The sequence below is a fragment of the Ceratosolen solmsi genome, unplaced genomic scaffold (genome assembly GCF_000503995.2).
Source record: "Ceratosolen solmsi marchali unplaced genomic scaffold, CerSol_1.0 scaffold3, whole genome shotgun sequence".
NCBI classification, from domain to species: domain Eukaryota; kingdom Metazoa; phylum Arthropoda; class Insecta; order Hymenoptera; family Agaonidae; genus Ceratosolen; species Ceratosolen solmsi.
In genome coordinates this window covers 2,319,783-2,334,063 of record NW_011948428.1, presented here as the reverse complement: position 1 = coordinate 2,334,063, position 14,281 = coordinate 2,319,783, and the positions used below count along the sequence as shown (strand labels likewise).

The following is a 14,281-nucleotide window of genomic DNA, read 5'->3' as shown; positions in this document are numbered from 1 at the left end:
CCGACGCCAAACCACAGACGAAACAATCGCAATACTAATCACACCAATCGCAATCGTAGGAGACGGAATAGTAACAAAAATGATCAGCAGCAGCAACAACAACAACAACAGCAACAACAACAACAACAGCCGCCTGTGCAGCATCGTTCGCCTGATCGGAGGCTCGACAGAACTGATAGAAGTCCTACGCCACCGAGTTTCTTGTGAGTTAATCCTTAGCGCGTTAATTTCATTTTATCAGCTTCTTTCACCTATTTACTAAGCACAACAGTTGGCTAAGAATATTTTTGAAGAATAACGTCTACCATTCGCTAATAGCTCGATTGTAGTCGTTCGATTAACATTTATTATTATATTAAATTTATACTCGATTGTTCGAGTGTATTGGAATATAGGCGTACGATAAATTATCGAAGCATTTTGTTTGATAATTATAGAATATTGCTTGAAGTAGGAGTTGATTGCCAAAGTTACGCGTACAAATGCAATAAATTATTATTAGCTAACGTTTATTTAATTACAGGAAAACTTCTACTTTCAAGGGTTATGCAATTAATTACAAATATTATTAAATATTTTTGCAGAGGTTCCATGTACAGCAAAGCTTCTCAAGAAATGGGCCTCGACGAAAGCAACAAGGGCCATCAATTATTACGTAAAATGGGTTGGGGTGGAGCCGGTTTAGGCGCAAACGAGCAAGGAATCGAGGCTCCTATTTCCGGGGGTGAGATTCGCGATCGCGTGGATCAGTATAAGGGGGTTGGCGTGAATCTTAACGATCCCTATGAAAACTTTCGGAAGAGTAAGGGGCAGGCCTTTATCACAAGGATGAAGGCACGAGCCGAGGAGCGTGCCGAGGAAAGAGGTGATCGAGAGTAACGCATTGCAACGATTATGGAGTGTCTGTGAGAGTTTGAGATAGAGATAGATTCGTAGATAGATAGAGAGGGGCATAAAGAGAGAGCGAGAGAGAGAGAGAGAGAGAGAGAGAGAGAGAGAGAGAGAGAGAGGTGGAAGAAAGGCATAGAGGTTAGTAAATGAGAGAGAACAAAAATATGGTGGAGGGCGAGGGGGTAAGTGGGAGAGAGAAAGAGAGAGAGAGAGAGAGAGAGAGAACAATTTATTCAATACTGCGTGCATTTAACGTTGAGTAAACGAAACACATGTAAAGGTGTTAGCATTGTGTGTACAGTGGCTACAGAGTTATTTTGTTAAATATCTCGATAATGTGAAAAATCTTGACTAAGCATTTTCAATAAGACTTATGAAAAACAACAAAATTTCCTTTTGAGATTTTAGAATCATAGTCTTTGTTTATTCGAAGTAATTTTATGAAAAACAAAAAAGACATAAAAAAGGTTTCAATCAGGAGGTGGACAAATTTCATTCTGACTGTTTACAAAGCTTTACCGTTTTGATTTATAATTATTTTCTAATGTACACGTAACGATTTTTATTAATAATTCATCCATGATCAGATTATTCAAACATTTTTTAAACTTGTCTCGATATTACGTAAATTTACGCATAAAATTGTACAAATACAGCAATTCTTACGAAGTTTTCTAATTTTAACAAAAGTGTTCATATTATTGTCTACAAAAACAGAATTATGTCACACAAAACTTCCAAGATTTTTTTTTTTTTTTTTTTGTTTTTGTATTATTTGTACCTCGTTACCTCATGTTTCGTAAACAAATAAGTTGTTTAATGATTAGTCGATTAATCATTGTTATAAAAGTCGAAAACTATGCTTTCATAAGCAAACAATGAACTGATGAACTGCGTACAACAGAAAACATCAATGAAACTTGTATTTATAGATTTAATAATAATTATATTGAATACAATGTAACTAAACTCAAAAATAAAAAATCTGTACATTTCGTATAAAAATAGAGTTTCTTTTTTTTTGTTTAAATAATAAAGCAACGCTATCCTTATTAATAATTACACTTTATCAAATTGATGGAAGTAAAAAAGTGCATATTCTAATATAAAAATTTCCTGCAATTAATCTTAGTCAAGCGTTTATCATTAATATAAGCGATTATTAATGCATATGCAAACATGCAATTTTCATAATTATAATTATATTAATAAATTATTACAAACATTCTTTATTAGCAGGTAAGAGTCAATTTAATAATTTAATAATTAATTTGATAGTGAATAATTATACCAATTTTCAATTAATAATTATAATGGAAATAAATTAGATTTCATTTATTCATATTTTAATGAGATATTTTTGTATCAATTATGAAAAAAAAATCTTAAATTTAAAGGTAGCTAGCTATATTTACGAATTGATATCTAAATATTTTAATATTTCATATCATCGTTAAAATAGAGTTGGAAAAAGTTGATTTAAACATTATATATAAGAGAAAAATCACTATAATATTAGCATAAAATTAGAATAATGGTTTGTGTGTGTGTGTGTGTGTCACGCAAATTTTGCACTATTTTAAAGTAAGTTTAAAACAATATTTGTTTTTATTAAACAATAAAATCTGTGTAATCAGATATTTATGAATTTTAACATAATTTTTGTGAAAATATTAATAGTCAATGGTAAATAATTATTTTTAAATTGTAATTTATAATAATTTGAAGCTGAAGTATCCATTACAAACCTGACGCAATTAATATATTATGTTTATTATCAGTTTTTGTTAAATACCTGGCCATTAATGCATTTAATGCCAATTATATTAGTATTAAATAGATTTTTGTGCGTGAAAAAAACTGGAAGAGCGATAAATCATGCGCGAAAAAGTAATGAATCTTTTATATCGTTTCTTTGTCACGTGTGCGAAAACAAGGGAACGAGGATATGTTTTATTTGTATTTTACGTCTTGTTATATCTTTCTAAAGATTTTCAGACATCTTTATGAATTTTTTTGGATTGAGAGATATCGATAAATATAATGATGAAGTTAATTATTAATATGCTCTCATACAGATTATATGGATTAGTGATGAATGACACTATTATTTATTATTTCTACGTCTATTATGATATTTCATTCTCATACTCGTTCATGTAGGCTGATAGTGTAAGTAATTATTTACTATTATTACTATTCAAAAATGCAAAAAAAAAAATATAATATGAAATTGATTATTTGAAAATTTTTATATGTAAAATTATATAAATACGACATATTTATAAATATTATTAAAAATCGACGAGGAAATATTTTTAAAAACACTAAAAATCATTGAACCACTGTCCTTTTGTTGAATAAATGAAATTAGTAGTTATTTATACGTTGAATTAAATATTTTAAATCGTTCTCGTATTCATAGTTTTATTCCTGAATTATAAATAATATGAAATTTTATTACCTATATACAACATCTTCTAAATACATTAAAATGTATTACTATTTAATGTTAATTTATATTTCTCTTACTGCGAAATCTGTTCAAAATAACATTTAAAAAATCGTATATTCAATTTTTTTTTTGTTACAAAATAATAATATCGATACAATTCAATTGTTATCGAAAAATGTATCTTAGATTATAAATTATTTTAACTATTTTATTAATAATAATAATAATAATAACAATAATAGTAATAATAATAATAATAATAATAACAATAATAATAATAATAGTTTTAATTGTAATAATATGGCAAAGAATTCATGAGTGTTAAATCGACTTAAGGCATGAAACGATGAAGGTAATAATTGGAGTAATTCATATCTTACGATGGAAAGTTTAATAATTTTAATTGTAGAGAGATATCAATTATTTCTAGTTAATTTTCCTATTTTGTTTACAATTTTCAAAAGACATGAATCACCAAGATGACTTGTATAAATTTTTAATATATAAGCTGATTGTATAATCGGAATAAGTTTTCATATCAGATTTTGATAAGTTGATGAGGAAACTCGATTAAAATAATTGTACACTGATGTAAGCAACGTATATTATTTATATAAAATTTTTTTTATATTTTCATAGATATTAAATGGTAGAGTATAATAATTTCGTAACAAAAATAGAATCAATTTTGATCTGCAATTTTTAACAAATTATATTAATATTTATCGATTAAATTTTCTTAAATCGACGAAAGCACATTAATTATCATTTCCCTTTAATTGCAAATAATCTTAAAATAGATGAATTCTTGTATCATTTTAACAATATCGATTAGTGCAAAAATATATTTTTTGTTTTTAAATTATTTTTAATGATATTTATATATTCTGTATATTTTTTTTATTTATAAACGGTATAATAATTATATCGTCCACTAAAGTCAAGTGAAAGACATTTCAGTGAATGTTTCTTTATTTTAAAATTCTAAAATATTTTAAAATATAAAACATAAAAAAAGAGGTATATTAGATCATTTATCAGTGATTACTTGGAATATTATAGTTATGTATATAATGGTCATTACTTTTAATATTGTACTACGTAGTAATTTGCAGTAATGATCTAAATTTCATTGTATTGTCATAAATATTCATTAAAAGAAGTTCATTTGAAAATTTATTAATTTTTTATTACAAGGAAAAATATTTTAACATACATCATAATAATTATGTATATAATCTCATTTTATTTCATCGAGTGTTTGGTGCGTATATACTATAATAAAACTATTAATTATTAGTACTATTCAATATTTTTATTAACATTTCATTTCATAATATCTTTTTTTTATTTTAATTAAAGTATATGTCTATATTTATAATTAACATTATAATAAGGTAGCTAATAGATATAATTGGTGCAATATTAACTTTATAAAGAGTATATAATTATTTATGCATATAAATTATATAATGATATTTATGGCATAATAGAATTTTTAAGAATTTAATGTACTTTGATATTTTAATTCACGCTTGTAAGATATAAATTACTTATTCATCATTTTTTATAGGATAAGAAAAATCATTTATATACTAAACATGTTAAATATTCATTATTTGATGGATACTTTAATTGAAAGTGACTTGATGTTATGCTAAATTTCATTACTAAAACAATTTCATATTTATTATTCAGATGTAATTTGTTGATTAAATGCACAAATCGATTTTACAATAAACATATGTAGGTTTACAGGGTAATTTTTTTTTTTTTTTTTTTTTTTTTTTTTGTTTGTAATTATATTATCCATTATTTACAATTTTTTAAGTGATTAAAATGTATAAAAGTACAATCGATCTATGTTTTCAAAAATAATGAAAAATTTTAATTATAATTATTTTTATTTATCACGAGTAAGATTATTCAATTTCATTATAAGTAAAGCATTTTAAATATAATGGGAACTCGATTAATTTTTTTTTTTTCGAGATATTTCCTGTTTTACTCAAATACAAAAATGCGTATGACTACGCTTATATTTCCGTATGTTTATTAATCATTTTAATCTAATTAATCTTATCTACTCAGTTTTAAATATTTCTACTCGCGTCTAATAGTATTTTTAATTGATTGTTTTATTTTTCATATAAACAAATTTTTATTATATCGGAATAAAAAGAGAATGATTTTTCATTTGTATGGTAATAAATTGTAATAATTATTAATTTTACATATTTCCATAAATTGCGTTATGTATTTGGAAGTAATAAATGATATTTTCGGGTTTTCGTGCGTTTCTTTCTAACTTATAGGTCGTGGTTAATGGAATATTTTTTGTGTCTTCAAATCACTTGTTTCTGGACCTCTACCGTTTGGCATTTGATTAAACAAACGAATTACAATGTTGAAAATAGCTTTACACGAATATATATGTAATTTGCAAGCGACTTTATTTATTGTAATCTTAAATTTAATCTAAAGTCTATGTAAATTATAAATTGTACTAGGCTCTTAGATATTTAATAATAATTAATTATTGAAATTCTGCTATATACATATGAATTATGTATTTGCACGAATGTGGCAAATACTTTAATAATGTTACTAGTACTCTTCGTATAAATTATATATTATATAATTCCTTTTATTTACCATTCAATAACCAATCAAACTTGCCCTTAATATGTTGATTACTAGTCACGAAATTTCGTATGTTCTTTCTTTATTTCATTTCTCAATACTTCTAAATATTTTCAAATAGCTGTTCTAACGAGTTTCAACAATATAGATTCACCCCACCCTACCCCCACCCCCCACCCCGCCCCTCCCCCTCAAACGTAATGCTGTGACGCAACCTGTAACAAACTATGTACGCATATGTAGTGAATTGGCCAATGTAAATTCACGTCATTCAAATTATTGCGAAATGATACATAAATTTATCGAATACAGCCAATAATGAGACGTATAATAAATGCGGGTATTTTTCATCTCAAAATTTTACTAACAGAATCGCATCGTGACAATTTAGCAATTTAATGCAGATCAATCAAAGTTATCCTTAGAAATGGACGTCGTGCGCCAAGTCGCCAATCGCTGCTCTAACATTACCCGGTATTTTCCGATCTTTTGAGAGATGAAATGTGAGAGAGATACGAGTTCTCAAGTACATTGCCATGTCTCTAAGGATATGTTTATAGGCACGCATGCGCTTGCACATAATCAACATACATAGTACGAATACGGAGCGTATGTCAGCTTAAAGTGGCCGAGTCATTGGGGAAGTTTTGCGAAACGCCTGATCAGCATTGCTGACGAGTCGTCGTCGATCAGTAATCCTTCGTTAATTAGCCAAATACGATAAAAAAAAAAAAAAAAAATATCCCCAGAGTTTGACAATCGCGATTAGCCGAAGCTTAGAGGAATTTTGCCATTAAAGGATAACGAAGAGTCGGAAAGATCGAGCGTGACGTTGGAAAATATAATGTAAACTCCTTCACCGTATAGCCAGCGAACTATTAAAAAAAGAAAAAGAAAAAAAAAAGACAAAAAAAAAATTGCAAGCGACTATATTACCACTTCATTTATAATGGAAAAATCATCCGCGCGATTGAGCTCCGATGAAGCGAGGTACACGATCCCACGAATGAAAAAGTTTCCACTGAAGTCCTCGGCAGATATTCTCTCCAAACAAAATGGTAATGCAAGAGTGCGGAGTCGGGTGGGTTGGCTAAGTGGTAGGTGGATAAAATCGAGGTTGGCCTTCGCATCTGATACGTAGCGTCGCAAATCGTGTCCGTTCACTGGCTAAACTGTAATTTCCGGAGCCGCGCAGACGCCACGGGGACAATCCCGGGGAATTAGGGTCGGGAATTCCGAGTCCCCACCGTCGTCGCGATACGTTAGTTAAGAAGTATGCTCATTTAGCTGCCTCGTACCGTAACTTTGAATGGTCAATTTTTTTTTTTTTTTTTTTTTTAAAGCGAGCCGTGCCCTCGTTATGGAATTGCATTCATAGATCAGCATATGCAAGTGGGTGGATTTGCGTAGTCTGGAGCCTTGTGGCATTTTGGTAAGGTATCTGTGGATGAAATATATATATATATATATATATATATATATTGCCTTATGGTTATAGTAGTATGTTGAGAAAAGGGTGGGATGGAGATGGACTTTAAACGGAATCTTAGCCTGTTTGGCAATACGTTTGGTAGGTATTCGGGGAACTTTATCAAATCACTTTGGTATTTGGATCCGTAGAGGGAATAAGGCATTTTAATTAATGGAAGATAAATTGAAAATTTGAACGTTATACAGATTTTCGTACATTGCGTGACAGACTTTTGCGGGAAATGTTTGATGTTTTGTGCAACTTGCCAGTATTTTGACGAACTCGGGTGTTCGATATACACGTAAATCGACGTAGTTACATTTTAATTGAACGTAACGAAAATGATAAATAAATATAACTGTATTTTAAATTATTATTTGAGAGCGCTGGATTACGAAGAGTTGCGCGACGCTCGTATATGTATGAATTGATTGCGGATTCGATGATGAAAACTCAATTATCTCTGCTACCGTAGAAGAAATAGCTTACAAAGTTGGACATTTTAGATAAACATGATCTACTTATTTTTCACGTCCCGTTCAAGATTTATTACATGGTCGAGCCAAATAACCATATATTCAAGTACACTAATGAGACTGAAAAAATTTATTTAAGTGTATATTTTTCTATATCTCCGTAATTTCGAATGTTCGGCTCGGTATTTTAGAACGAGATACGAGTTTAATATTTGTAATAAAGCTAGAATGATTATTTAATTGCTTCTTTTGAATTTGTGTAATAATTTAACTATATAAATGTTAAAAATAGGAGAGTGATTTTTATGAAATATATATAAAATCAATTTACAAATATGTCGTTTTAATTCGAGCAATAATTTTGAATATAATTTTTATTTATATTATTATCTTATATATATATATATATATATATATATATATATATATATTATTGTAAGTCATATAGAATTAGTGGTGCAATAATAATAAGAATTATTTTTTAACTAACGTAAATACATTTATTTGTAAGAAATTAAAACGATATATTCAATATACAGAAGTTAATATACAATTATTTATTAAAAATTAATTATTACATTTTATCAATTAGTTGAATTATTAAAGTAAAAAGTCTATTATACTTTTTTTTCTCTTCATCTTTATGAATTGTTTAATCATTTATTCATTTTGAAATTGTAAATCGTGTACTATTTTCACTATAAACACATAATAAATGCAATTAATAAAATTATATTTTTATGTCAAATGAATGATTAAATTCAAGCATTGATATCAATTAATAGACATTAATTAAATAAATATAAATCATATCTCGATGTGTGAGCGGTATATCGAAATTATTACTTTAGCTTACATATAGTAATTACATTTTCTTACTAGTCCAACTAATTTCCATTCATTAATTAATTCCCTTTGTTTCTCCATCATTATTTATAATTATGGTTCAAGCATAAATTGTAACGACTATGATGCCAATGGGGCTAGTATTGTACGTATTATCAAATACAATATGTTTTGTTTCGTAATACTTGATTGCTTACAAATTCTAACTTTTCTATCATTATAATTTAATTTTTATTATTATATATATATATATAATAAATGTCATGATTTAAAATCTAACTTTTTTATATTTAATTCATTTGCTAACGATGCCATAAAAATATATAGTATATTAATGAATGAATTTCAATGATAACATTTTTCTACTCGATGCTTTTAAATAATAAATTATTTTGTAATTTTAACTTTCGAAAATTCTTTTTTCATTCAAAATTATCCACAAAATCATATCATTATTTATGATAATGTAAAAATCATAAAATTTATGAAACAAAATGTCCACTCAATTATTTTTAATCGTTAAAATAAATATGTATAGATTAATAGATTAAAAGCTTGCAAATTACAGTTATAGATTTACAAATAAAATATTAAATTACACGCAGAAATCATATTTTTTCATTATTTTATTAAACTTTTAAATTTCAATATATAATTAAACGAAATAGGTATGTATGCGCGTACAGATATATTTTATGCATTCGATAATATTGCAATTTAATTTTATAATTCATTTAAAATGGTCAATGAAATATCTCTCTTTGAGGCATATTTATTTGACGGAGAAGGCAAGTGCCATGACAGCATTAGCTAAATATAAGTAAAACCATATGTTGTAATTTTGTTTGCTATCAGTATTATTTTAATAATTCAATCGAACATTGTTGAAACTGCATCTCGGTATTAATATTATTATTATTATTATTCAGCAATTATTTGAATGAATGTTGTGCCATTGTGGAGTATACGCGTAAAAAAGAACAGAAAAAGGGAAGAGATTTTTATACAAGATGTTTGAAGTTCTTACAGTCAATTAAGCGGGAATATATATTTTTTCTCTCTACAATTGGATAATTTATAATTTTATCTCTTTTTTTTAAGATAGATGATTTATTCGTGTCACCATCGTGCAAAGACTTGCTTATGCCATTGCGACATGTCGAATGGCATTTTCGGTGACTAGAAAAATATAGCGCAATTTAATCGACGGATATTCAATATGAAATCATTAAACATAATGTTTATGTATGTACAACTTGTCTGTTCAGGTTTCTATTTATTAGGCATACTTTTACTTTTTGCTTAATGCTTGGCACAAGTTTATCTTCATAATTTCACCATGAATTTTACATAATATTTACGATTAGTGTGATTAGTATGAGAAAAGATTAATTGAAATTTACTTCTCACTGTTTACAGCATATCAACTGATTTCAAAGCACAGTAATATTTATGTAAATTTTAAAGAAAATACTAATAATAATTCGCAGGTTCTTATTGTGAAGAATAAGTACGGCATGGCACAAATAAGTTTCTTCCTTTTCTATTGGTATCGTTAATAACTCTAAAAATTTTATTACCTTTTTAACATCTAATTGGAAGAAAAAAGAATTAATTTCAAACGTATTTATTCGTAATTATAAATAGCGTATGTATCGTATGATTAATATAAAAATATGGAGATACAGTTGAATGACTTATGTAGATGAATTCGCTAATTGAAAAGATTAAATTTCATTCTCCTTCTGTATGTATTGAATAGCAAGACAAAATTTAATAATTATATAATTAATAAATTGTAATTGTACATACATTAATGAGTATGGTAATAATGAGGTGCTACAGTAAAATTATACAATTGTCTGGTAATGCAATTAATGAATATGTTTTTAATAATAAAAATGCAAATGAATAATGAAATCTTGTCGTATCTACATAATGTAATTATCAAAAAATTATTGGATTTTAGAAGCAAATTGTTTGGTTTTATCTTTTAATATGAATTATATAACAATTTAAACTAATTAGAAAAATATTAATTTATATTGCATTTGTATATTAAACATTTTAAGTAACTACATAGTACTGATTGTAATTTATTTTTTGATCAGTAAATCGAATATTTTTAGTTTAATTAACGATTTCCTATTTTATCATACCATTTTTTAAATTTCAAGAAAACTACATTTTCTTTATTTTTAAAATGATCAAAGATTTGTTAATACGTTCTTAAACATAAATTTTTTTTATAAATTTAAAAATTTTATTTTACACTTTACATATATTTAACTAATGTTATATTATATACAACAATTGAACAGATAATACATGCCATTTTTATTATATTAAATTCAAAGTCATAAATAATGCATATGTGGCATAAATCAACAATATATGCTAGTGAAGAAATCTGATTTTTAAGTTATAATTCAGTTATATTTATAAGGTTATAAAAATAATTTAACATATATCGCTTTTTGTGAGCTTTGTAATTATTGTCTACTGATTACAAATAATATTACATAATTAGATTTTTCTAATTTCCGTCTAAATTCAAATTTCTTAAATTAATTGACTAGTTATAAAGAATATTATCATAAATTATATATTCTAATTATATTTTTATATAATTAATTGTTAAGTAACAAAAATACTTACATCGCATGTTACGATTCCTTTTTTTGATTATTATTATAATCTCAAATTATCAACTATAGAATGTAATTTGAATTAATTTTAAAATAATCACTTACTTGTATTAATAGTTAGTTGTAAGAACTTTTTGATAAATTGTACTCTATGATATTTAAATTTTGACAGCATTTTATTTTTGTTATATAAATGAACGATATTGTTAAAGAAGATGATAAAGTTATAATTGTGAAAATTTGTTATATTTAGATTAGATGTTAGAAATAGAAATAGAAATTAAAATTTTATACGGTTATACTAGAATAGAAATTTATTAAATTTGCATTTATTATTTCAAATTTAAATATTCTCTGAAAATTAATAATATTATTATTTAATAAAACATGAATAGCCATAATTTATAACTCCTGCGTTAATAGTTCTTCATGTATAATTATAATTTTCAATATCTTTTGCATGTTGTTTCTTCAATTGTAAAAAAGAATTATTTTTTATTTCAATTATACACATATATATTTATATGGATAATGATAAAGACATTAATATGATGCGAACGAAAGAGGATAGCGAAGATATTATTGTATTAAGCTATTTGAATAATATTTTAGTTAAAGTACCTTTATCGCATTCTTTTTTGACGAAAAATTCTGATTATTCATTATGTGTCGGAATAATATACGACTCAAGAAGCAAAAAATAAATTGCATTGACAAGGATAGTAAGAAGGAAATAAGAAGACAAGCTTCTGTAGTTAACAATTGCCACCTTACTTTTCACGTGACATTTATTATTATTTCCATCTGATAAGATACGAAATTGTGTCAATCAAGAGATAGTTTTAAGAGTAATTTTTAGTGTAATAATAGAAGGCCCGAAACATGTTATTTAAAAATAGTAGAGCCTCGGCTCTTTCTTATTCTTTACAATTTATTTATTTGTTCTTTTAGCACAATCTATATTTCTATTTATTATTTGAAAAATGACTAATTCTTACAAATTTTAGTAAGCAAAGTTGACGTATACATTATTATTTATTGTAGAAATACAATAAGTTAAAGGCAACGTCGTGCCTGTAAGTGTAAGGTAATTAGTATTTGACTTGAAATTCCTCCGATTCCAAATTTCAAAGGAATTTTTGTCTCTCCCAGCATACTCAGCACTAATCCATTAAATAATCATTTATTAATATGCAAAATACATTTGCTCAAAATTAGATCAATTTTTTATTTGCGTAATATTGCGGAGAAACGAGTCTAGCCAATGTGGCGCACCTATATTCGTAGCGCACACTTTTGTTTTAAACAATTCCAACTAATTTTATTCAATATTACTAAAGCCCGATGTGGTAAGCATGCCCATGCACACTATGTTATACAGCATGTCACGTTAAGCGGCTGCTCAGTGGCAAAATAAATTTCGATGTAACACGTTGTAAAAGCCAAATGAAAGTGCATAGCCTGGCAATTAAAATCGGCGATACGAGCACGAATCGAATAATTTGGCAGAGCTTATTCATATCGTTGAGCGAGCGTCTCCATATCGACTTGTTAACCAAGGCTAATAAAGCCCACGTCACTCAAATCCCCAGGCAACTCCTACCCACACAGCCTCTCTCACTCGCTCTCATTGCATCCCTGGTTAGCTCCTCGGAAAAAATCTTCTTTGCGTCAAGAGCGGCCGACGTTCTAGGCTAGCGACGTTGCGTCACGAGTGCATTACATGCAGGTCGCGAAGGAGGTCGAAGCGCAGCAGCCATGCACACGTGCGCGGTGAGAGCGGCTCCCCCACGTGAGGTAGCGCGTGCAGGAGTCACGCGCACGAGCACGCGCTCAGCGAGCTGCACGTGCGCGCCTGCGCCACGGCTACGGCGGCGACGCTTTTCCCCGATGCTTATCCGTTTTCATTTTCGCCTCTTCCTCCGGCTCGGCCGATTAGTGGCCGACGTAGCGCAGCGGGAGGGGCCCGGGGGAAGCGGGCCTAGCTTCTCTCAGCCCCAATTATATCCTCGGGCGTAATAATTATGATCGTCGTGACGCGTAGCCGAATGGCCGTAGGCTACGGTGTTGTTTTCGGTAGCTCAAATTACTTTAGACTCAACATTTTTCGAGCCGGACCAATCTGGATTTAATTGTAATCGATTCGAAGCTCAAAAAGTCTCGTCATTGCTGTTTTATACGAGTCCAAGCATACGGGCGCTTCCTAACGACAATGACATTTTACGAATAAGAGTCCGTCCGATGCGTGAAACTCACCACGATCGATTAAAAACATCCTTACGGACAATTGAAATGCCAGTGATCGACATGAAACTCGCTAGATAATTATTACACAGTTGAGACTTCCAAGATATTTAAATGACACGTACATACACATTCGCCTCTTAAGCAACATAGATTCTTCTAAGCGATTAAACGTTCCAAGTTAAGTAGATAATACGTCAACGACGCTTTTTAAAGGCGTTTAGGTTTCTTTAGCCTTTCAACGTGGTTCTTTACACGACAAACTAGGCTAAACACAAGGCACCGATGTTTAAGTAACTCCCGAGCGAAATTCGCAATATGAGCGAACAATGCTCAGATATTGAATTGTTAAATAATAATTATTATTATAAGGTCTATTAATAGAGGGCCGAAACTCTCAGTCTCCATCGGCTCATTTCTCCATAAATTATTACATCGATTTCGAACACCTGGGCTATCAAGACGACGAATGGGCCGAATCGCGAGGACGCCACGGTGATTACACCAGGTCCAGTTGGCGCACGTGTCATTTTCCCCTCTGTTTCATGTCACATGTGCGCGCAAAAAATAGATTCAGCGCTACGGGGGAATGGCCGGGAGGAAGAGC

The 14,281-nt window shown here is 28.6% G+C and overlaps 1 protein-coding gene across 1 annotated transcript in view; it reads left to right on the top strand.

The window, feature by feature from the left end:
- Positions 1-958, top strand: part of scaf6 (SR-related CTD associated factor 6) — a 12,891-nt gene extending 11,933 nt beyond the window's left edge. Inside the window, exons 8-9 of the mRNA XM_011501335.1 lie at positions 1-203; positions 585-958. The exon at positions 1-203 is cut by the window's left edge and continues 9 nt beyond it. Coding sequence (XP_011499637.1) covers positions 1-203; positions 585-879 — 498 coding nt within the window. The 3' untranslated portion in view covers positions 880-958. The remainder of the gene's footprint in view (positions 204-584) is intronic.
- Positions 959-14,281: the final 13,323 nt, after the last annotated feature.